The sequence below is a fragment of the Dendrobates tinctorius genome, unplaced genomic scaffold (genome assembly GCF_039654945.1).
Source record: "Dendrobates tinctorius isolate UK_male_01 unplaced genomic scaffold, ASM3965494v1 ptg000023l, whole genome shotgun sequence".
Taxonomy (NCBI): Eukaryota; Metazoa; Chordata; class Amphibia; order Anura; family Dendrobatidae; genus Dendrobates; species Dendrobates tinctorius.
In genome coordinates, this window is record NW_027361691.1 from 8,623,002 (window position 1) to 8,646,153 (window position 23,152).

Below are 23,152 nucleotides of genomic sequence, written 5' to 3' on the forward strand. Positions count from 1 at the left end.
CCATTATTCTGTATGGAGCATTATGAGGCCCATTTTCTGTATGGAGTTCTGTATGGAGCATTGTATGGGGCCCATTATTCTGTATAGAGCATTATATGATGCCCATTATTATGTAAGGAGCATTATATGAGGACCCTTTTTCTGTATGAAGCAATATATGGGGCTCATTATACTGTATGAAGCAATATATGGGGATCATTATACTGTATGAAGCAATATATGGGGCTCATTATATTGTATGGAGCAATATATGGGGCTCATTATTCTGTATAAAGCAATATTTGGGGCTCATTATATTGTATGGAGCATTATGAGGCCCATTATTCTGTATGAAGCAATATATGGGGCCCAATAAACTGTATGGAAGACTATGTGATGCCCAGAATACTGTATGGAGTTATATAATGTCCGGTCTTAAATGAAAACTTTTGAATCCCCACTAGGGCACGCACTGTGCTCTGCGAGGATTTGCTGGTTTCTGAGCTATTGTAGAACTTACAATAGATATCACTCATGTAATGTAAGAAGTAAGTGAAATCTTTGGCATTGTATACCTATATTTCTTTGCCATATCTGTGCATCATGAATTGTGGTACATGTTAAAGTGGCCCACTGAGACACTTTCGCCCGGGGCCCTCAAAAACCTGGAGCCGGCCCTGGCCTCCATCCCATAGACACATCTTCCCTCTTAAAGGGATCTTCGGTATGGAAGTCAGGGCAAATCCATCCAGCACTTTGGTTTTGACCCCAGGCCTCTCTTAAAGGGATCCCCGGTATGGAAGTTAGGACCGTTCCACTCAGCTCTGTGGCTCTGACCCCAGAGTCTCTTAAAGAGATCATTGGTATGCAAGTTAGGGCAAATCCAGTCAGCGTTTTGGTATTGACCCCAGGCCTTTCTTAAAAGGATCTCCGGTATGGAAGGCAGGGCAAATCCTTCCAGCGCTTTGGTTCCGACCCCAGGCCTCTCTTAAAGGGATCCCTGGTATGGAAGCCAGGGCAATTGCCTTCAAATGCTCTGGTTCTGACCCCAGGCTCTCTTAAAGGGATCTCCTGTACAGAAGTCAGGGCAAATCCCTCAGCGCTCTGATTCTGACCCCAGGGTTCTATTAAAGGGATCATTGGTATGGAAGTCAGGGCAAATCCATCCAGCGCTCTGGTTCTGACCCCAGGCTTTCTTAAAGGGATCTCTGGTATGGAAGTTAGGGTAAATCCCTCAGCGCTTTGATTCTCACCCCAGGCTTCTATAAAAGGGATCATTGGTATGGAAGTCAGGGCAAATCCACTCAGCGCTCTGGTTCTGACGCCAGGCCTCTCTTAAAGGGATCCCCGGTATGGAAGTTACGACCGTTCCATTCAGCACTCTGGTTCTGATGCCAGGCTGACGGGCTGATGTGGGTTATTAGGAGGAGTAGTCTGGTGGCTCTTGCTGACGGGATGATGTGGGATATTATGGGTAGTAGTCTGGTGGCTCTGGCTGACGGGATGATGTGGGATATTAGTGGTAGTAGTCCGGTGGCTCTGGCTGATGGGATGATGTGTGATATTAGGGGTAGTAGTTCGGTGGCTCTGGCTGACGGGATGATGTGGGATATTAGGGGTAGTAGTCCGGTGGCTCTGGCTGACGGGATGATGTGTGATATTAGGGGTAGTAGTTCGGTGGCTCTGGCTGACGGGATGATGTGGGATATTAGGGGTAGTAGTCCGGTGGCTCTGGCTGATGGGATGATATGGGATATTAGGAGTAGTAGTCCGGCAGCTCTGACGAGATGATGTGGGATATTAGGGGTAGTAGTCCGGCGGCTGTGACGGGATGATGTGGGATATTAGTGGTAGTTGACCGGTGGCTCTGGCTGACGGGATGATGTGGGATATTAAGGGTAGAAGTCAGGTGGCTTTGACGGGATGATGTGGGATATTAGGGGTAGTAGTCCGGTAGTTCTGGCTGATGGGATCATGTGGGATATTAGGGGTAGTAGTCCGGTAGCTCTGGCTGATGGGATGATGTGGGATATTATAGTGAATGTGGCTATGCGGAGTGGGCGGGGCTCTACACTCAGCTTTATATATAGATATAATCATTATAATTTGCTATAACTAACCATAGTTAGTTACTATGCCTGGGCAGCGCCGGGCTCTTCAGCTAGTAATAAATAAACATAAAGTCAAAGCAGGAAGAGAGGATTATGTTGATCATGTGGGAGACAGTGACCAATATCTTCAATGAAATTATGGTGAAATTTTGTGAAAGAAATAGTTGCATGAGAAAGGAAGTGTGTCAGTGTGAACAACCAGGTTAGACCATGACAATTATAATAGAAGCAGCGAAAGAAGAGTGTGTTGATCTTGTGTGTGTCAGTAGGCAGTTAACTCTTGAGTCTCACGTTAGTGGTTTGGTCGGTCATAGTGGAGTTTAGTAAGATCTGAAGAAAATATTTGTGGTTGAACAATGGGGTTCATTTGAACACTGTTGGGATTGTCATTTGGGTGCTGGCTATTCAGGAAGGGATAGAATGTGCTATGGAGTTGGTGGGAGACGCACCCACCTGAGGTGTCGGGGTGCGTTTGCGGTGGCAGTGGGTGCTTGGAGTTGGTAAAAAATGTTGGAGGGGGAATTAGTGAACTGTTCCCTTCAGGTTGACATTAAGAATGGCTGATCTGGCACTTAGTGGGGCTCTGGATGGAGATGGACACTGGGAGCCCGTGGCTTGGTTAGTTCACCATGTACAGTGGTGTGGTGCCCTTGAGCTGGTGGTTACGGCTGAGTGTAAATATTTGTGTTTTAACCATTTGGCTTTGGTGGTTGCCACATCTTGTAGCTTCAAGGACCTCCCCCCTCATTACAATGTTATATTTTGTCATTGTGAATATTTGTTAATAAATGGCCGCAGTGGCCAATGTAATCCAAGCAAAAGTCTCTTTTGTGTTATTTCAATGAGAGGGGATTGAGGCGCCCGGTTATCAATGGGGGGGAGAAGGATTGGGATGGAATTCGTCTGCCATACCCTGCCAAGTCATATCCAGTGTTTAATCTTTACTGGGAGGTGTAGTACTCCTTGTATGTAGTATGATGGGATTACATTATGTTCCTGTTCAGTGACACTCGGCACTTTAAGAACATTTTGAAAACTCTGATGATGTTACAGTAGCTGTCTCTATGGCTTTGTGTTCTGTAAATGTTTTGTTTCTTGTCCATGGTTGATAATAACTTACATAAAACGTTACCCAGCGACCTTGACAATGTTATATCAGTACGAGATCCTATGTCTAGATCCTGACTGTTTCCGCCCTACCTGTTTTCTAACATTCTTCACAGCGAAAACCAATCTAACCTCTGCCTACATCCGAGCCGTTCATTCATGCATCTTCCATAAGAGTTAGACAGCTATATATCTTTCAGACTCTTAAGGCGTTGTCGCGTTTTGGAGACCCTGTAGAGAATTTTGAGTTGATAGATGGGTCTCCCCCGATGAGGACTCTCATGCAATAAGGAGAACCTGTTGGCCTTCTTTTTACATATGGAAGTAGAGGATTGGCTTCTTCCCCTGATAAAAATGATTCCCTTTTTGTAGACATTCGACGTGGTAGTCATGAGAAATCTAGAGTAGAAGCCATATGCAAGTGCATTGGGGAGTGTCAGAGTGCTAGGACGAAGACGTCTGTGCATTGACATGCCCAAGTACCCTTCCAGCCTGATTTTCATATGAATTTTACACTAGATTTCTCAATGGGTGAGAAAAAACGTGATTTGGTGAACGCTGCCAGGAAGATGTGGATCTGAGAGGGAAGAGTAAAATCTTTTATTCAGACTACGCATTTCGGAGCTGATCTGGCCCCTTCATCAGGTACATAGTAGACCATCATGAAGGGGCCAGATCGGTTCCGAAACGCGTAGCTTGAATGAAAGTTTTTTACTCTTCCCATTTGGTTCCTCATCTTCCTGGCAGCACTCACCAGGTCCACGTTTTTGTGTTACGCATTGAGTCTACTATGTACCTGATGAAGGGGCCAGATTGGCTCAGAAATGTGTAGTATGAATATAAGGTTTTATGCTTCCTATTCGACTCCTCATCTTCCTGTCAGCGCTCACCAAGTTCACATTTTTTTCTTATCCATTGAGTCTACTGCGAAACACGTAGTATGAATATAAGGTTTTACGCTTCCCATTCGGATCCTCATCTTTCTGGCGAGCGCTCACCAAGTCAGAGTTTTTTTTCTTTTTCATTGCCATATCCATGTCCTGGTGCTCATGGGCTAGGGCTTTGTGGGCGCAGCTGCAGCCGATGGAGAGAGACCCTTCACATCATTGTCAGTCTTGTGCACAACTGAGTATAACAACTCACAAGTCTATACATCCATTTCTTTGGTTGTTTGCACTCGGCTTGGAACACTTTTTCCTCTCTTTCCTTTACACTAGATTTCTCAGGACTCGCACATCGGATCTCTACAAAAAAGGTGTATTATTATTAGAAGGTGCCATACCACTGCCTGCATATGAAAAAAACATGCTGACTGATTCCCTTTAACCAGAGCAGGCAGCAGATACAAGCAATCTTGCCAACTTCGCAGTCACATCTGGAAGCTTCTCGATAAAGAGAGAGTCCTCTTTGATGGCCTGAAAAGTTGGTGAACATCTCCAAACCTCCATGAAAGCAGCACTCCTAAAAAGTTTCCTGTGCATGTGATGCCGGAAGCAATTTGCAATTATCTAGATGTAGGAACCTAGATCTTTATCTTACTTACCGTATATAGCGCCATTAATTCCACAGCGCTTTACAGACATCATCATCACTGTGGACAGTGATGATGATGTCTGTAAAGCGCTGTGGAATTAATGGCGCTATATACGGTTCATATGATAAAGATCTAGGTTCCTACATCTAGATAATTGCAAATTGCTTCCGGCATCACATGCACAGGAAAACTTTTGGGGGGCTCCCAAAATATATTCCCCATCAGATTGTCTTTAGAGTGCGGGAGAAAACCGGAGAACCCAGAAGAAACTCAAGCAAAAGCGGGGATAACATAACCACTGTGTACTATCACACAAATCTTTTCCACTCCGAACATTTTCAATCAAAGCGCTCTCTCTACGCATGCTAAAAGAGCGACTCCTTACAAATGTAATTTTATGCATTTAATTAGCATTTTTTTTGTTATTGCTATTTATGCAATTTAATTGCAACACATTAAAATGGCAAAGAGTTGTCCTTTTAGCATCTGCTGAGCTATTGCTATGATTGTGGCAATGTTTATACACCTATTAAATAACATTCATGGAGACTGAATATTCGTAGTCATATTACAGTTCAGCAATTGCCTTTTAAGCAGTTGTAATAAGGAGTGGATAACTCAGGTTTTGCAATGCATTCAGTAATGTTAGCATGGACGCTGCTTATGAATGACAGCGCTAGATAGAAATTGTCTTACATGGGTTTGAAGTACATTAGGACATAAGGATTTACTCTTTTAGTACCCACAAGAATTTTTTGTTAATATCGGATCCATGATTTGATAAATTGTTAGATATACACTATTGCAACTCTAGGAGTTGTAGATAGATTTTACTTATGCAGGTTGTGTGGTTAGAAATATGTGTTCATGTCTCTTTAAATACAATAGTGGTTTTCTTAAGGCCCCATAAACATTAGACTAATGTCGATATTGGCTGGTTCGGCTGGCGGTTTAATGGGTATGGGGCCACCGGCCACCTCATGGTTGGGAGCAGGCTACGACTGACCACAGGAGGAGAATCCTCAGGTGGGCCCCTGTTTAGGAGCGGACCACCACCCTCTTATATGAGCAGTACTTGTCACAATACACTCAAATCACTATGTACAGACAATGGCGGCATCTTATTCATTTATCAATCAACCCAGATCATCTTTCTAATATATACTTACTTTGTAATGTCTTCACATCCTGTTCCGTCCAGATATTTCCGGATCCCAGAATTTCAAGTGGTAGAAGTTCGCCGACCACCATATTAGGACACCCACGTGATGGGTGTCTCAATATGGAAACTGCTGGTGGTACCAACCTCTTGCGCGGTAACACCAGCAGAATACTATCGCACCACACACACACAGTATGTGCCGTACACACCCCCCACACACAAACACACACTGCATACATTGTACACACACACTGCATATGCCGTACGCACCACTCACACACTATACGTCGTATGAACCACACACACTGTCTACGCTATACACACTGTATACGCCGTACGCACCACTCACACACTATACGCCGTATGAACCACACACACTGTCTACGCTATACACACTGTATACGCCGTACGCACCACTCACACACTATACGCCGTATGAACCACACACACTGTCTACGCTATACACACTGTATATGCGGTACGCACCACACACACAAACACTCTGTATATGCCGTACGCACCACACACACTGTATACACTGTACGAACCACACACACACTGTATACGCCGTACACACACACACTGTATACGCCGTACGCACCACACACACACTGTATATGCCGTACGCACCACAAACACACACACACACACACACTGTATACACCGTACGCAGCCTCTTGCGCTGTACCACCAGCGGAACACCGTGGCGAACACGCCCCCGCCGGGATCAGCTGAATGATTCACTGACCGCCGCCATCTTTGTACAGAAGGAGCACATGCGCAGTTTTAATGTGACCACCACTATCTGTCTGCATAAAGATGGCGGCGGTCTGATTTACTGCACCTACGCAAATTACGCGCAGGTGCAGTGAATCATTCGGTTGATCCGGCTGCAGATGTGCGACATGTCTACAGGCAGAGGAAGCCGGTCGCATTAAAGGGGTTTTCCCACAAACGAAAGTTCATTTTAAAAATTGCCAGTGTCTGACCGTGTATGGAGCATACCACATCTCCTGGGCAGGGGAGGAAGCAAAAGACAATACTGACATTACAGCTTTAAAAAGCAAATATCAACGCCAACATGGCTCCTCCTAAAAAGTACGCCAATGACAATGAAAGGAAAGCAGCAAAGGCGCAATGTCGAAGACAACAATGGGCAAATGACACTCTTGAAGAGCAACATCATCGACGGGACAAAAACAATGCATATAAGCGTAGGCGTCAAGCACATGAGTCCCCTGCAAAGCCTGCCCCCATTGTGACATTACCGCCCTCCCAATGTGATAGCATCGGGCCTCCATCAAGTTGTTTTATAAATTTGTGGTTGAGGATAATGTCACATTTGTATGAAGCTGAAAAATTACTAGTGGACCCTTGGCTCCCGGTCTGACATTGGTTGGGAGAGACGTCTATCATTAATGTCCAATTTTGGACTGCTGATCGCTTTGTTCTCCCTGGAATTAGCCATCGGCTGATGTGTCAGTCGGTGGCTTTCTCTTATAGAACACAGGAGTGCACGGCCAAGCAAGTGCTCCTGCGTACGGGAGAATCAGCTGAGATGGCTGCTGGCCAAACAACCAGCTGAAGCATCGTTTGGGTAACAGATATTTAATTTGTGTGAGGGTCTTAGCATTAACCAGCTGCCAAAAAAATAACCATAACCATTTTGTACAAAGGTGAAGATTGCATGGGTTTCGCCATAATACTTTGAAGCTATCTCATCACATGGTACAGCATAGCTAATCAGGGTGCATTATCATAGCCACCGTAAAAGCTGAGTCAGGGAATGCAGCAGCTGTTGTGTGTTGAATCTGGATAGTGAGAGGACGTCACAGCTTAGCAATAGAAATAGGTAGGGGAAGCAATAAAATACAGCATAAACTTTACAGGTAGTAGTGCGTGACAGCACAATAGTGAGGAACAGCTACAATTTGTTTCTGGAAATTAATAAGTTTGTGTTTGCGTTAAAGACCTTTAAAAGTGTTCAATACAGGATTTGTAGAGATTAGAGAATCATATTTTTGGGAAAAATTGAGCAAAGTGGTGGTATAATGAGAGGGGTGTAATGAGTGGGGTGTAATGAGGGGGTATAATGACAGGGGTTTTTATTTAATCGTATGAACATATATTTCAACATCATTTATTATATACTTACCTAAAATTGTCCGTCATCCACTTCCGTCCGGACGTCCTCGAATCCCACAATCCACCTTGCCACACCGGAAATACGCTGACCGCCATATTGGAATACCCAAGTGATGGGTTTTTCAATATGGCACCCGCTGGTGGTACCAGGCCCTTGAGCAGTACCACCAGCGGGACACCGCCGTTTCACCCACGCCAGACCCCCCCCGCCGCCACTGGACCCCCACCAGGACCCGCAACTGGGTCGCCGCCAGGACCCGCCGGACCCCCGCAAAGACCCGCCGTCGGATTGCCACCAGGACCTGCTGCTGGACCCTCGCTAGGACCCGCCGCCCGACTACACTTGCCGCATCCCGCCGCTGCCTGCCTACCCATCTCCGTGCAGTCACAGCCGGCAGGAAAGACCGCGGCTTGCGGCCTGTGCTGAAGATGGGGTGCGGGCGCCCTCTGCACGCCATCTCCAGCACAGGCCACAAAACACCATCTTTCCTGCCGGCTGTGACTGCACAGAGGTGGGTGGGCTACCACCCCCAGCGCCACAGAGCTGCCCCCATCGTGATGTCACTGCCCTCCTGATGCGATAGCATCGGGCACACATCTAGTTTAATATATAAATAAAAAATATCCGATTGCCTGTATGATCAGTAAATGTCTCATAACACACGCTATAGTCGCAGCCGTTCTGTAATCTGCTTCACTGAAAGTAAAATCAGAGATATTTGGATTTGAAGACCTGCACAGATTCCTCTGCTATTGTTTTTGTATATAATATTTTAGGAGATATGTGGGGGAATTTCACATGCACATTTCCATCTTCTCATGAGAACTGGAGTGACTCATCCAGGCATGAGCGGACTGCAGGATGAGGCTTTCCGTCCATTTGTTGGTAGGGTCACGGCTTCTGAAATTCCTCCTGTGAGCGGTGATTGTCCTGTTTAATGTATTTTCCAAAAACATCTTTCTGGCACAGAAAAACTCATCATAACCTGATGGAAAGGACTGTGACTCATAGATTCTAATGGTCTGTAGCATCCAAGGTTATGGTATTACATTGTATTTCTGTCCATTAGGTGTCACGGGTGTGTCAGAGGCTGCAGACAGTCACTCTGCATCTGGCTCCAGAAGGTCTCAGCAGTTGGCCTTGCAGAGTAATGTCCCCTCCGCCCCTGGCCTTAATGGTGTCACCTGGATCTGGGTGTTTATAACTCCCAACTTCGTGTTCGGAGTTGCCGGTGTTATTTTCTATTTGCACTTCCCTGTTGTGGCTTGGAACTGTTGCAGTCGGATGTCTTCCTCATTGGTGTTGCTGGAGGATGTCTCTGTTTCTCTGAGTCTTCTCAAGCTAAGTATTGCTTTGTGTATCCTAGCTGTCTTTACTGGAAGTGGGGATTGACTAGCACTCATCCTGTCCATCCTAGTGCAGGGCTTATCGCCAGGGTCAGGCAAGGATTAGGTATGCTGCTCGGCGATAGGTGTGGAACCTTTATAGGGATGACAGGACAGACAGAGTGATGTTAGATCTGCCTAGGGGTCTCCACTCCCCCCTTCCCTAGTGTTTGGTTCCCCTTCCCTTATTCCTTTGTGTTGCACTTGTCACGCACAGTGTAGGACAGACTATTAGGTGTATCCACCATTCTGACCCAAGTGGAAGTAAATACATGATGTCCTTATGGACTGCATTATTGGGGACAATACCGTAAATGCAACTGTATCCTCCAGCAAAGTTAAAATTAAATGTGCCCTCGTAGGAGCTACTCTCATTGGATTTATAACTGTATAATTCTTGTCTCCAGGGTTCAGTATCAAAGTACAAATATTAGCGTTGGTGTAGTAAAATATAACTATTATAATACTGTTCCCTATGTACAAGAATATAACTATAACTACTATAATACTGCTCCTATGTACAAGAATATAACTACTATAATACTGCCCCTATGTACAAGAATATAACTACTATAATACTGCTCCTATGTACAAGAATATAACTACTATAATACTGCCCCTATGTACAAGAATATAACAACTATAATACTGCCTCTATGTACAAGAATATAACTACTATAATACTGCCCCTATGTACAAGAATATAACTGCTATAATACTGCTCCTATGTACAAGAATATAACTACTATAATACTGCCCCTATGTACAAGAATATAACTACTATAATACTGCCCCTATGCACAAGAATATAACTACTATAATACTGCTCCTATGTACAAGAATATAACTACTATAATACTGCCCCTATGTACAAGAATATGACTACTATAATACTGCCCCTTTGCACAAGAATATAGCTACTATAATACTGCCCCTATGTACAAGAATACAACTACTATAATACTGCTCCTATGTACAAGAATATAACTACTATAATACTGCCCCTATGTACAAGAACATAACTACTATAATACTGCCCCTATGTACAAAAATATAACTACTATAATACTGTCCCTATGTACAAGAATATAACTACTATAATACTGCCCCCTATGTACAAGAATATAACTACTATAATGCTGCTCCTATCCACAAGAATATAACTACTATAATACTGCTCCTATGTACAAGAATATAACTACTATAATACTGCCTCTATGTACAAGAATATAACTACTATAATACTGCCCCTATGTACAAGAATATAACTACTATACAGTTGTGGCCAAAAGTATTGACACCCCTGCAATTCTGTCAGATAATACTCAGTTTCTTCCTGAAAATGATTGCAAACACATATTCTTTGGTATTATTATCTTCATTTAATTTGTCTTAAATGAAAAAACACAAAAAGAATTGTCCTAAAGCCAAATTGGATATAATTCCACACCAAACATAAAAAAGAGGGTGGACATAAGTATTGGCACTGTTCGAAAAATCATGTGATGCTTCTCTAATTTGTGTAATTAACAGCACCTGTAACTTACCTGTGGCACCTAACAGGTGTTGGCAATAACTAAATCACACTTGCAGCCAGTTGACATGGATTAAAGTTGACTCCACCTCTGTCCTGTGTCCTTGTGTGTACCACATTGAGCATGGAGAAAAGAAAGAAGACCAAAGAACTGTCTGAGGACTTGAGAAACCAAATTGTGAGGAAGCATGAGCAATCTCAAGGCTACAAGTCCGTCTCCAAAGACCTGAATGTTCCTGTGTCTACCGTGCGCAGTGTCATAAAGAAGTTTAAAGCCCATGGCACTGTGGCTAACCTCCCTAGATGTGGACGTAAAAGAAAAATTGACAAGAGATTTCAACGCAAGATTGTGCGGATGTTGTATAAAGAACCTCGACTAACATCCCAACAAGTTCAAGCTGCCCTGCAGTCCGAGGGTACAACAGTGTCAACCCGTACTATCCGTCGGCGTCTGAATGAAAAGGGACTGTATGGTAGGAGACCCAGGAAGACCCCACTTGTTACCCCGAGACATAAAAAAGCCAGGCTGAAGTTTGCCAAAACTTACCTGAAAAAGCCTAAAACGTTTTCGAAAGAATGTTCTCTGGTCAGATGAGACAAAAGTAGAGCTTTTTGTGCAAAGTCATCAACATAGAGTTTACAGGAGAAAAAAAGAGGCATTCAAAGAAAAGAACACGGTCCCTACAGTCAAACATGGCGGAGGTTCCATGATGTTTTGGGGTTGCTTTGCTGCCTCTGGCACTGGACTGCTTGACCATGTGCATGGCATTATGAAGTCTGAAGACTACCAACAAATTTTGCAGCATAATGTAGGGCCCAGTGTGAGAAAGCTGGGTCTCCCTCAGAGGTCATGGGTCTTCCAGCAGGACAATGACCCAAAACACACTTCAAAAAGCACTAGAAAATGGTTTGAGAGAAAGCACTGGAGACTTCTAAGGTGGCCAGCAATGAGTCCAGACCTGAATCCCATAGAACACCTGTGGAGAGATCTAAAAATGGCAGTTTGGAGAAGGCACCCTTCAAATATCAGGACCTGGAGCAGTTTGCCAAAGAAGAATGGTCTAAAATTCCAGCAGAGCATTGTAAGAAACTCATTGATGGTTACCGGAAGCGGTTGGTCGCAGTTATTTTGGCTAAAGGTTGTGCAACCAAGTATTAGGCTGAGGGTGCCAATACTTTTGCCTGGCACATTTTTGGAGTTTTGTGTGAAATGATCAATGTTTTGCTTTTTGCTTCATTCTCTTTTGTGTTTTTTCATTTAAGACAAATTAAATGAAGATAAAAATACAAAAGAATTTGTGTTTGCAATCATTTTCAGGAAGAAACTGAGTATTATCTGACAGAATTGCAGGGGCATCAATACTTTTGGCCACAACTGTAATACTGCCCCATGCACAAGAATATAACTACTATAATACTGCCCCTATGTACAAGAATATAACTAGTATAATACTGCTCCTATGTAGAAGAATATAACTACTATAATACTGCTCCTATGTACAAGAATATAACTACTATAATACTGCCCCTATGTACAAGAATATAACTACTATAATACTGCCCCTATGTACAAGAATATAACTACTATAATACTGCCCCCTATGTACAAGAATATAGCTACTATAATACTGCCCCTATATACAAGAATATAACTACTATAATACTGCTCCTATGTACAAGAATATAGTTACTATAATACTGCCCCCTATGTACAAAAATATAACTACTACAATACTGCCCCATGTACAAGAATATAACTACTATAATACTGCCCCCTATGTACAAGAATATAGCTACTATAATACTGCCCCCTATATACAAGAATATAACTACTATAATACTGCTCCTATGTACAAGAATATAACTACTATAATACTGCCCCTATGTACAAGAATATAGCTACTATAATACTGCCCCCTGTGTACAAGAATATAACTACTATAATACTGCTCCTATGTTCAAGAATATAACTACTATAATACTGCTCCTATGTACAAGAATATAACTACTATAATACTGCCCCTATGTACAAGAATATAGCTACTATAATACTGCCCCCTATGTACAAGAATATAACTACTATAATGCTGCTCCTATCCACAAGAATATAACTACTATAATACTGCAATACTGCCCCTATATGCAAGAATATAACTACTATAATACTGCCTCCTATGTACAGGAATATAACTACTATAATACTGCCCCTATGTACAAGAATATAACTACTATAATACTGCCCCTATGTACAAGAATATAGCTACTATAATACTGCCCCCTATGTACAAGAATATAACTACTATAATACTGCTCCTATGTACAAGAATATAACTACTATAATACTGCCCCTATGTACAAGAATATAACTACTATAATACTGCTCCCTATGTACAAGAATATAACTACTATAATACTGCCCCTATGTACAAGAATATAACTACTTTAATGCTGCCCCCTATGTACAAGAATATAGCTACTATAATACTGCCCCCTATATACAAGAATATAACTACTATAATACTGCTCCTATGTACAAGAATATAACTACTATAATACTGCCCCTATGTACAAGAATATAGCTACTATAATACTGCCCCTATGTACAAGAATATAACTACTATAATACTGCTCCTATGTTCAAGAATATAACTATTATAATACTGCTCCTATGTACAAGAATATAACTACTATAATACTGCTCCTATGTACAAGAATATAACTACTATAATACTGCTCCTATGTACAGGAATATAACTACTATAATACTGCTCCTATGTACAAGAATATAACTACTATAATACTGCCCCCTATGTACAAGAATATAACTACTATAATACTGCTCCTATGTACAGGAATATAACAAGTATAATAGTGCCGCTATATACAAGAATATAGCTACTATAATACTGCTCCTATGTACAAGAATATAACTACTATAATACTGCTCCTATGTACAGGAATATAACAAGTATAATAGTGCCGCTATATACAAGAATATAACTACTATAATACTGCCCCTATGTACAAGAATATAACTACTATAATACTGCCCCTATGTACAAGAATATAACTACTATAATACTGCTCCCTATGTATAAGAATATAACTACTATAATACTGCCCCTATGTACAAGAATATAGCTACTATAATACTGCCCCCTATGTACAAGAATATAACTACTATAATACTGCTCCTATGTACAAGAATATAACTACTATAATACTGCCCCTATGTACAAGAATATAACTACTATAATACTGCTCCCTATGTACAAGAATATAACTACTATAATACTGCCCCTATGTACAAGAATATAGCTACTATAATACTGCCCCCTATGTACAAGAATATAACTACTATAATACTGCTCCTATGTACAAGAATATAACTACTATAATACTGCCCCTATGTACAAGAATATAACTACTATAATACTGCTCCCTATGTACAAGAATATAACTACTATAATACTGCCCCTATGTACAAGAATATAACTACTTTAATGCTGCCCCCTATGTACAAGAATATAGCTACTATAATACTGCCCCCTATATACAAGAATATAACTACTATAATACTGCTCCTATGTACAAGAATATAACTACTATAATACTGCCCCTATGTACAAGAATATAGCTACTATAATACTGCCCCTATGTACAAGAATATAACTACTATAATACTGCTCCTATGTTCAAGAATATAACTATTATAATACTGCTCCTATGTACAAGAATATAACTACTATAATACTGCTCCTATGTACAAGAATATAACTACTATAATACTGCTCCTATGTACAGGAATATAACTACTATAATACTGCTCCTATGTACAAGAATATAACTACTATAATACTGCCCCCTATGTACAAGAATATAACTACTATAATACTGCTCCTATGTACAGGAATATAACAAGTATAATAGTGCCGCTATATACAAGAATATAGCTACTATAATACTGCTCCTATGTACAAGAATATAACTACTATAATACTGCTCCTATGTACAGGAATATAACAAGTATAATAGTGCCGCTATATACAAGAATATAACTACTATAATACTGCCCCTATGTACAAGAATATAACTACTATAATACTGCCCCTATGTACAAGAATATAACTACTATAACACTGCTCCCTATGTATAAGAATATAACTACTATAATACTGCCCCTATATACAAGAATATAACTACTATAATACTGTCCCTATGTACAAGAATATAACTACTATAATACTGCCCCTATATACAAGAATATAACTACTATAATACTGTCCCTATGTACAAGAATATAACTACTATAATACTGCTTCCAGCAGCTGGAAAAAACAAGAAAAACAAATCCTATTTAGAATTTTACATCTATATTACTTTCCCACCATAAAGAAGAGAATTTTTGGTGTTGATGTTAGTAAAGATAGTCAGGATATCGCCGGCAGTCACATAGACAATGAATACGGCACTGCGCAGCCCTGTTCGGTTTGGATCCTATTCAGTGGTCTTTGGTTGCCCTATTATTACTCCATACAAGTCAGGGCTTAGAAACAAAGTCATAAAAAGCAGTGCAAAATACTACGGCCAAGGAAGGCCAAAGCCTCGCTCCCAGGGTAAATGCATAAATGCATGGGTGAGCATGATGGACTGTGGGGTATACGTGCACTGGATGATTTATGTATTTCATTGATTCTATCGATGTTATGGATCCCCTTTATAAGTAATGATCTGACTCACCGCTGGATATTTTTTTGTCCTTGTTCATCTCCTCCGCTGTACCAGTGTGTTTCCACACCTATTCCCCTCCCTGATGCCAATACGTACTGTATGTCTATTACTTTATATATGTAATTAAGTTTAATAAACTTTTGGATTTTATTATTATCCTTGTTAAACAAGTCAGGGCTGAATATTTACATTTTCCAATGACAGAAATGCCCGAACCATCCGAACACGCTCAGATTTCCTGTTTTTGAACCAAATGACTTCCCTAGCTGAGTAATGACCCGATCATGACTCTCACCCCATTTCTTTCCGAGCTGCACGAGATGATGTGCCGATTAACCTTTACTCTGAAAGATGCATGAAGTATAATGAAGTCTAATGGGTTTTCTGCTCCATGGTGGGCTGTTTATAGGCGCATGGCCTCGAGGTACTGTCATCAGCCATCTCGCTGTTTGACCCTCGCTAAAGGCATCTTAGTAGAAATAATCCAGAAATGTGTTATTGTGATTTTTGACGTGTACGTAAGTGAAGAGATAAGGTTTGGTGCTCCAGATGGGGGTATGTGTATAGAAATCACCCGGAGTACCATAGTAATACGCAAGCGTTAGAGCGAAGCACATGATCGGAAAAATGTCCATGCTTTGTCCACAATTTGTGTAGCATTGTAGCTGAATCCTATTCACTTTGATGGGGCTTGGCTGCAATTCCACATACAACCTCCTAAGCATGTGGGGCGCTATTTTCTGAACCATCTGTTATTTTTCATCCGGTGGAAACCCAACAATTAGCAATAGCCCTCTTGACATCATGTTAAAAAAAAAAGTTCTTGGAGACTCTACCATGGTGGCCGACTTTTCCTTAATGTATGCCATTGAAGTTTTATTGGGGGCAGTCTGATCTCTAACCTGGGACATGACTAGAAGCCATGTGATCCAAAAGCAAAATTTGTAACAGGAATTCAATCCCCATGCAATGAGTTTAGGAAAGATTAATTTGGAATCCATTCTATGTATTGTATGTCTACCTAATACAGACGGATCATGCAGAATAATTAATCATTTACTTTTCTTACTTTTAGATTGAAGACCTAATAATGGCAGGAAAAGCTTCTGCAGCTTGTGTCCTCCTGTTCCTGATCTCCTGTGTCCGTTCCCACGGCTCTAGTTCTAAACCAACTTGGCCAACATATAAAGTTCCAGTGGTTCTTCCGCAGTTGACCACTGGCCTGGAGAAACCTCACTTTGATGCAGAACCCAGGCTGGATGTTCCAGGTTCGTGTGGTTCAGAATGTCACAAGCATATCCCGTTGCCTACTTTGGATGAACTGAAGGACAACATGGCTTACGAAACCTTGTATTCCAACGGGAGCCGCACTTTGACTGAAGTAGGGATTTATGTTTTTGCCAGCAGGGCAGAAACTGGAAAAAGCCATGGGAAGTCCCGTCGTAAAAGACAAATCTATGGATATGACAGTAGGTTTAGTATATACGGGAAAAACTTCTTAGTCAATTATCCGTTCTCAACTTCCGTAAAGTTGTCCACTGGTTGCACTGGCACGTTGGTGGCCGAGAAACATGTCCTTACAGCTGCACACTGCATTCACGATGGCAAGAGTTACGTCAAAGGAGCACAAAAGCTTAGAGTGGGATTCTTAAAGCCTAAGTTCAAAGAAGGAGGTAAAAGTCTCAACCACACAAATTTTGGATCTAGTGAAAAAATGAAATTCCAATGGATTCGGGTGAAAAGGACCCACGTTCCAAAAGGATGGATTAAAGGCAATACCAATGACATTGGCATGGATTACGACTATGCCTTATTAGAGCTCAAAAAACCCCACAAAAGAAAATTCATGATGATCGGCGTGAGTCCAACTGGCCGACAGTTGCCTGGTGGAAGAATCCACTTCTCCGGCTTTGACAACGATAGACCGGGGAACCTGGTATATCGATTTTGTGATGTCAAAGAGGAAACCTACGACCTACTTTACCAGCAATGTGATGCCCAACCCGGAGCCAGCGGTTCGGGCGTTTACGTCAGGATGTGGAAACGGGACAAACAAAGATGGGAACGTAAAGTTATTGGAATTTTCTCTGGACACCAGTGGGTGGACAAAAACGGTGACAAACAGGATTTCAATGTCGCGGTTCGTATAACTCCTCTTAAATATGCGCAAATCTGCTTTTGGATTAAAGGAAATTATATTGATTGCAGGGACGGATAATGTGGTTCTACTATCCAAAACCATTTTCCCAAAATTTTGGCCAATGTATGAATGTACTGTTCAACCAATGCAACTTTTTCTTCTTTCTACCCTCGCCCATGGGGATGTAAGAGTCCGGCCAGGACAATGGGAACATTTGGACTTCAGCTTCTGTCACAGTACTAATCAGTTGTGTATGGACAAATGGAGTTTTTTTTGCCTTTTTGTTTCTTATTTCGAAGCATCGGCCAAGCTAACGAAGACTGTCAAGTAAAGACACATATTGTTTGTAGGCTTTTATTCGCGGCTGAATGAGAGTTAGAATGTTTTTCGACAGTTGCCTATTTCTCTGTAACATATAATATGCACTTTTCCCGTCTTCTTTATAGGACTGTAAATGTGTCTTTCTTTTATAAATTGCTATTCTCCTACTGAATTTTTTTATTACTGCTGTAGATAAGCCTCTTATGTTTTTGTCTTTTTTTTTATTATATCCATTTTAGCCCCTTAAGTAGCTTTTAATCTCAGGATGTACAGAATATGCAGATGGAAGCTGAAATGTATTATTAGGATGTCACTCTTCATTGAGCTAGCAGAATTTTATATACTTTTATTTTTTTTATTTTTTTTGCTATCTAACGTTTTCAGGATTTGTGAAAGGGAATGAAAATTCTCTTCGGCATTTTGGAAGAAGCCTTCGAATGCATTTAAAAAAAAAAAATCACAGCCGGAACAAAAATTAAAATTTATCAACCCTTGTCTGTAAAAAAAAGAAAGGAAAAAAAAACAAGAGAAAGGATTCATGAACAATTATTTTGCTGGAGTAAGAAGGAAATTTGAATTTCAATTTTTTTGACACTTTTTTCGCCAAAGATTTTAATTGGACTGGATTCCATTACTTCTTTCCAACATTCTCAACATAAGAAAGTAATAGAATTTACAAAACTTTTGTCTAGGTGAATCTCTCTGGACTTTCTATAACTTTTTATAGAGAGCAGAAGAGAAGGAACGGAGGAGAATCAACAGCAGGAGCGGTACGTGATGGGAGAGATTGTCACACAGCAGAAAAGGCAGGTAGTTCACATCTTAATGGGGGTGTCTAGGACTATTTTTTTTTTCTAAGAGCCAAAATACTAACAAGCAGCTAGTTTCTAACAGAGGCAATTACTTGCCTATTGTACTTGATGCCACCTAAGGCCGGTTTCACATTTGCGTTTCAGGGCGCTGCGACGGCCTGCGCACGGCCGCAGCTAAGCCCCGCCCCTGCCGTGCCTCCGCCGGTAGCTCCGCCTATCGGCGCATGACGCTGAATGCATCCCCTATCTTTATCACTGGGGACGCAGGCCGTGTGCAGTATGCGTTTAGCGGCGCATGTGTCCTTTTGACGGTGCACCGAGCGCAACCAAATTGCAACAGGTTGCATTTGGCACTGGTCGGCGCACCGTCAAAAGGACACATGCGCCGCCAAATGCATACTGCGCATGGCCTGCGTCCCCAGTGATAAAGATAGGGGACGCAGGACGCATGCAGCGTCATGCGCCGATAGGCGGAGCTACCGGCGGAGGCGTGGCAGGGGGCGAGGCTTAGCGGCGGCCATGCGCAGGCCGTCGCTGCGCCCTGAAACGCAAATGTGAAACCGGCCTTAGAGCCTCCGGCCAGCGATTCAGCTATTCCACGTCAACAGATCAACTCTTCATCTTCCGGTTGCTCTGTCGACGGACTTCACTGCCAGCGTCATGCTGATTGACAGCCGGCTCCCCGCAGTTTGGCAGAGATCGACACCGGGCACAACAGACCGGTAGTTGTCAACTACCTGTCTGTAAGTTCATAGGCCTGTAGCAAAAAATTAAATAGTTATGTATAACCCTTTTAAGTAAACTACCGTACGTACAAATCCAGCCCTAGTGTAATCCATAGACTACAAAATATAGGGATTTCATACCTGGAATACAATAGTGCTACGTCACATTCTTGTGGTTATAAAAGGTACTGCAAGTCATAGAATGTAAAAATTCTGAATTTTTCAACTCCACAAAAAATTATCACAGAATTCCTCTTAGTTCACAACTTATTTCGATGAAAAAAAAAATGAAAATTGAGTGAACATTTTTTTTTATATCTAACATACGATGTAGTTCAATTGGCTTCTGATTGTCTCCTGTGGATGATGGACGCACAAGTTATATTCATTGGAAAAATTAAACACGTTTTACAATCAAAGAGATAGGACATCTACATTTTTGAAAAACACATTTTTTTTAAATTGCCCTTTGCAGTATAAGTAAATAATTGTCAACTAAGGTAGCATTTGAGTGTATTTTCCTCTGACAGGTGTTACCTACTTATTAGAAAATTCTAGCATGAGCTACCAATACTAAGAAAATTTAAATTTTTTCATTTTATGGGTAATGGATTCATAGAAAAGTCAGAAATCTGAATGTGCCTTTAAGATGGAATTACGTAGGGTGAACTGTGACCTCTCGCTGTATGAACAGGTCAGGAGAAACATCGGGCACATTGTATTGTCACATTAAAATTCCAGACATTTCTCTCTGACCGGACGAGACAGGCGCTAGCTGGTAAATATTACCTTAGGTCCATCATGGATTAATTCTGGTCTGGACTTGTAGAATGGCCTCAAGCATGGACACAACTTCTTGACCGATTTTACACAAAGGGCAGGAATTACATACGAGATCAGAAACTAATGTACTGCTATTTCATTACAAAATCAAGAGGTCAATCTTTTTCAAATTTTCGCTATTGGCCAGATAAAATTTGGCACCTCCTCCAATGCATTTCTCAACTTAATATCATGGTATACGTCCTCCTTTAATTTTTTTTCGTTTAACGGCATTCTGCTCGATCTCCAGCCATGGCGACATGATGAATGAATGAACTGTAGGAATATACGATTTTGTTCAAGCTTAGATAGGTCCACCAGAGTCTTTTTTGCCGTTATCTTGATAGTATCAAGCCATTGGGTTGCTGGTTTTCCTCTTGTGCCTTCTGTTCTTCCGACCATGATGTCCTTCTCCAGTGATTGCTCTCTTTGTATGACCATTATGTCCTCCAGAGATTGCTCTCTTTCTATGACCATGATGTCATTCTCCAGTGATTGCTCTCTTCGTATGACCATGATATCCTTCTCCAATGATTGCTCTCTTCATATGACCATGATATCCTTCTCCAATGATTGCTCTCTTCGTATAACCATGATGTCCTTCTCCAGTGGTTGCTCTATTCGTATGACCATGATGTCCTTCTCCAATGATTGCTCTCTTCGTATGACCATGGCGTCCTTCTCCAGTGGTTGCTCTATTCGTATGACCATGATGTCCTTCTCCAATGATTGCTCTCTTCGTATGACCATGATCTCCTTCTCCAGTGATTGCTCTCTTCGTATGACCATGATATCCTTCTCCAATGATTTCTCTCTTCGTATGACCATGGCGTCCTTCTCCAGTGATTGCTCTCTTCGTATGACCATGATGTCCTTCTCCACTGATTGCTCTCTTCGTATGACCATGATCTCCTTCTCCAGTGATTGCTCTCTTCGTATGACCATGATCTCCTTCTCCAGTGATTGCTCTCTTCGTATGACCATGATGTCCTTCTCCAATGATTGCTCTCTTCGTATGACCATGGCGTCCTTCTCCAGTGATTGCTCTCTTCGTATGACCATGATGTCCTTCTCCACTGATTGCTCTCTTCGTATGACCATGATCTCCTTCTCCAGTGATTGCTCTCTTCGTATGACCATGATATCCTTCTCCAATGATTTCTCTCTTCGTATGACCTTGATGTCCTTCTCCAGTGATTGTTTTCTTCATATGACCATGATGTCCTCTCTCTTTGTATGATTTGTCTAAAGTAGGCAAGTCATTGCTTGGTGATGCTTTCAAGTAATCAGTGTTGCTTGGTGATCCTTCTAGTAATATATCTGGACATCATATATCATCCTAGTGCCCTAAATTTCTTCTTGTCTCACCCTTATTATTAGAGGGCTCCCATCAGTGAGACCTCTATTTTTACTGATGAGGACTTTCAATCTTAGTCAATGTTCTCCAAACTGGTTAGCTGTGGTTACAAATACCTCATTAAGAAATTCTGAGTTATTTCCAAATCAGATCAACCAAAGACTATTCACTATGTTAGAACTGTGCACTTCACTGACAGCCCATTGATTTCTTTAAGACTGATGTAATACTTAACTTTCCCTGCGGAGGCAGTGCAGGGAAAGTGATTACTTGCTAATAGGTCCAGTAAAATGCACAGCGCTTTTTAAGCAAAATGTTCAGATCTGTTCTACATATTTCAGCCATTCTTGCATACAGTAAATTCATCCTTCAAAATGTATTTCTCTCTTTTACATATTATGACCTTTGTTATTGTGTAAAGTATGTACATGCATATTTTTAAAGGTGATCTCCATTCCACTAGCGCTTAAAGCTTGTTTAATCAAACACATTAATTCTTGTAAATTTCCCACTGTATTTTGGCATCTTGCAAAAGAGACTGAAATCCACCCAAACCCATCGACAGGGTGGGCCATTTATATGGATACACCTGGGTGGGCCATGTATATGGATACACCTAAATAAAATGGGACTGGTTGGTGATATCAACTTCCTGTTTGTGGCACATTAGTATATGGGAGGGGGAAAACTTTTCAAGATGGGTGGTGACCATGGCGGCCATTTTGAAGTCGGCCATTTTGGATTCAACTTTATAAATGGCCCACCCAGGTGTATCCATATAAGTGGCCCACCCTGTATACTATTAATTTATATTTAACAAATTAAAGGGCCACTTGCAGATGGTTTCCACCAAAAACATTTTTGTGTTTATGAACCAAATAAGCAAAATAGTAGTCTTTAGAGGGACGATGGTAATCATGGGTGGGCCATCCTTTTGGTCCATGATCAGAATCTCATGAAGGCATATAAATATTATAATGGGGTGTCCCACGCTGGGTAGACTACCTATAAAAGGCGGCGGATCATTGTAACATCGGACTATACAGATATTGTTTGGTGTTCTGTTGCTATGGAGACACAGATTATTTACAAAGTTTCTTTTTTTAACTTTATTTGTAAGATGCACCTGGGGCAAAATTAAATAAATAAATTAATTAATACATTTATTGCAAAGGTTTAAGGACATATATATGTTTGGGACCTTTTTATTTTGGCAAGAAGAGTTTGGTGTAACTACTAATATTATTTAATAAGCAGTAGGATGTATTATATAATCCTCCTGGTTA

At 41.3% G+C, this 23,152-nt stretch overlaps 1 protein-coding gene across 1 annotated transcript in view; it reads left to right on the forward strand.

Annotated features, from left to right (window-relative positions):
* The window catches only part of PRSS23 (serine protease 23), a 78,180-nt gene extending 59,863 nt beyond the window's left edge, over positions 1 to 18,317 (forward strand). Inside the window, exon 2 of the mRNA XM_073569248.1 lies at positions 16,765 to 18,317. Within this exon, the coding sequence (XP_073425349.1) occupies positions 16,780 to 17,907 (1,128 nt within the window). The 5' untranslated portion in view covers positions 16,765 to 16,779 and the 3' untranslated portion in view covers positions 17,908 to 18,317. The remainder of the gene's footprint in view (positions 1 to 16,764) is intronic.
* Positions 18,318 to 23,152: the final 4,835 nt, after the last annotated feature.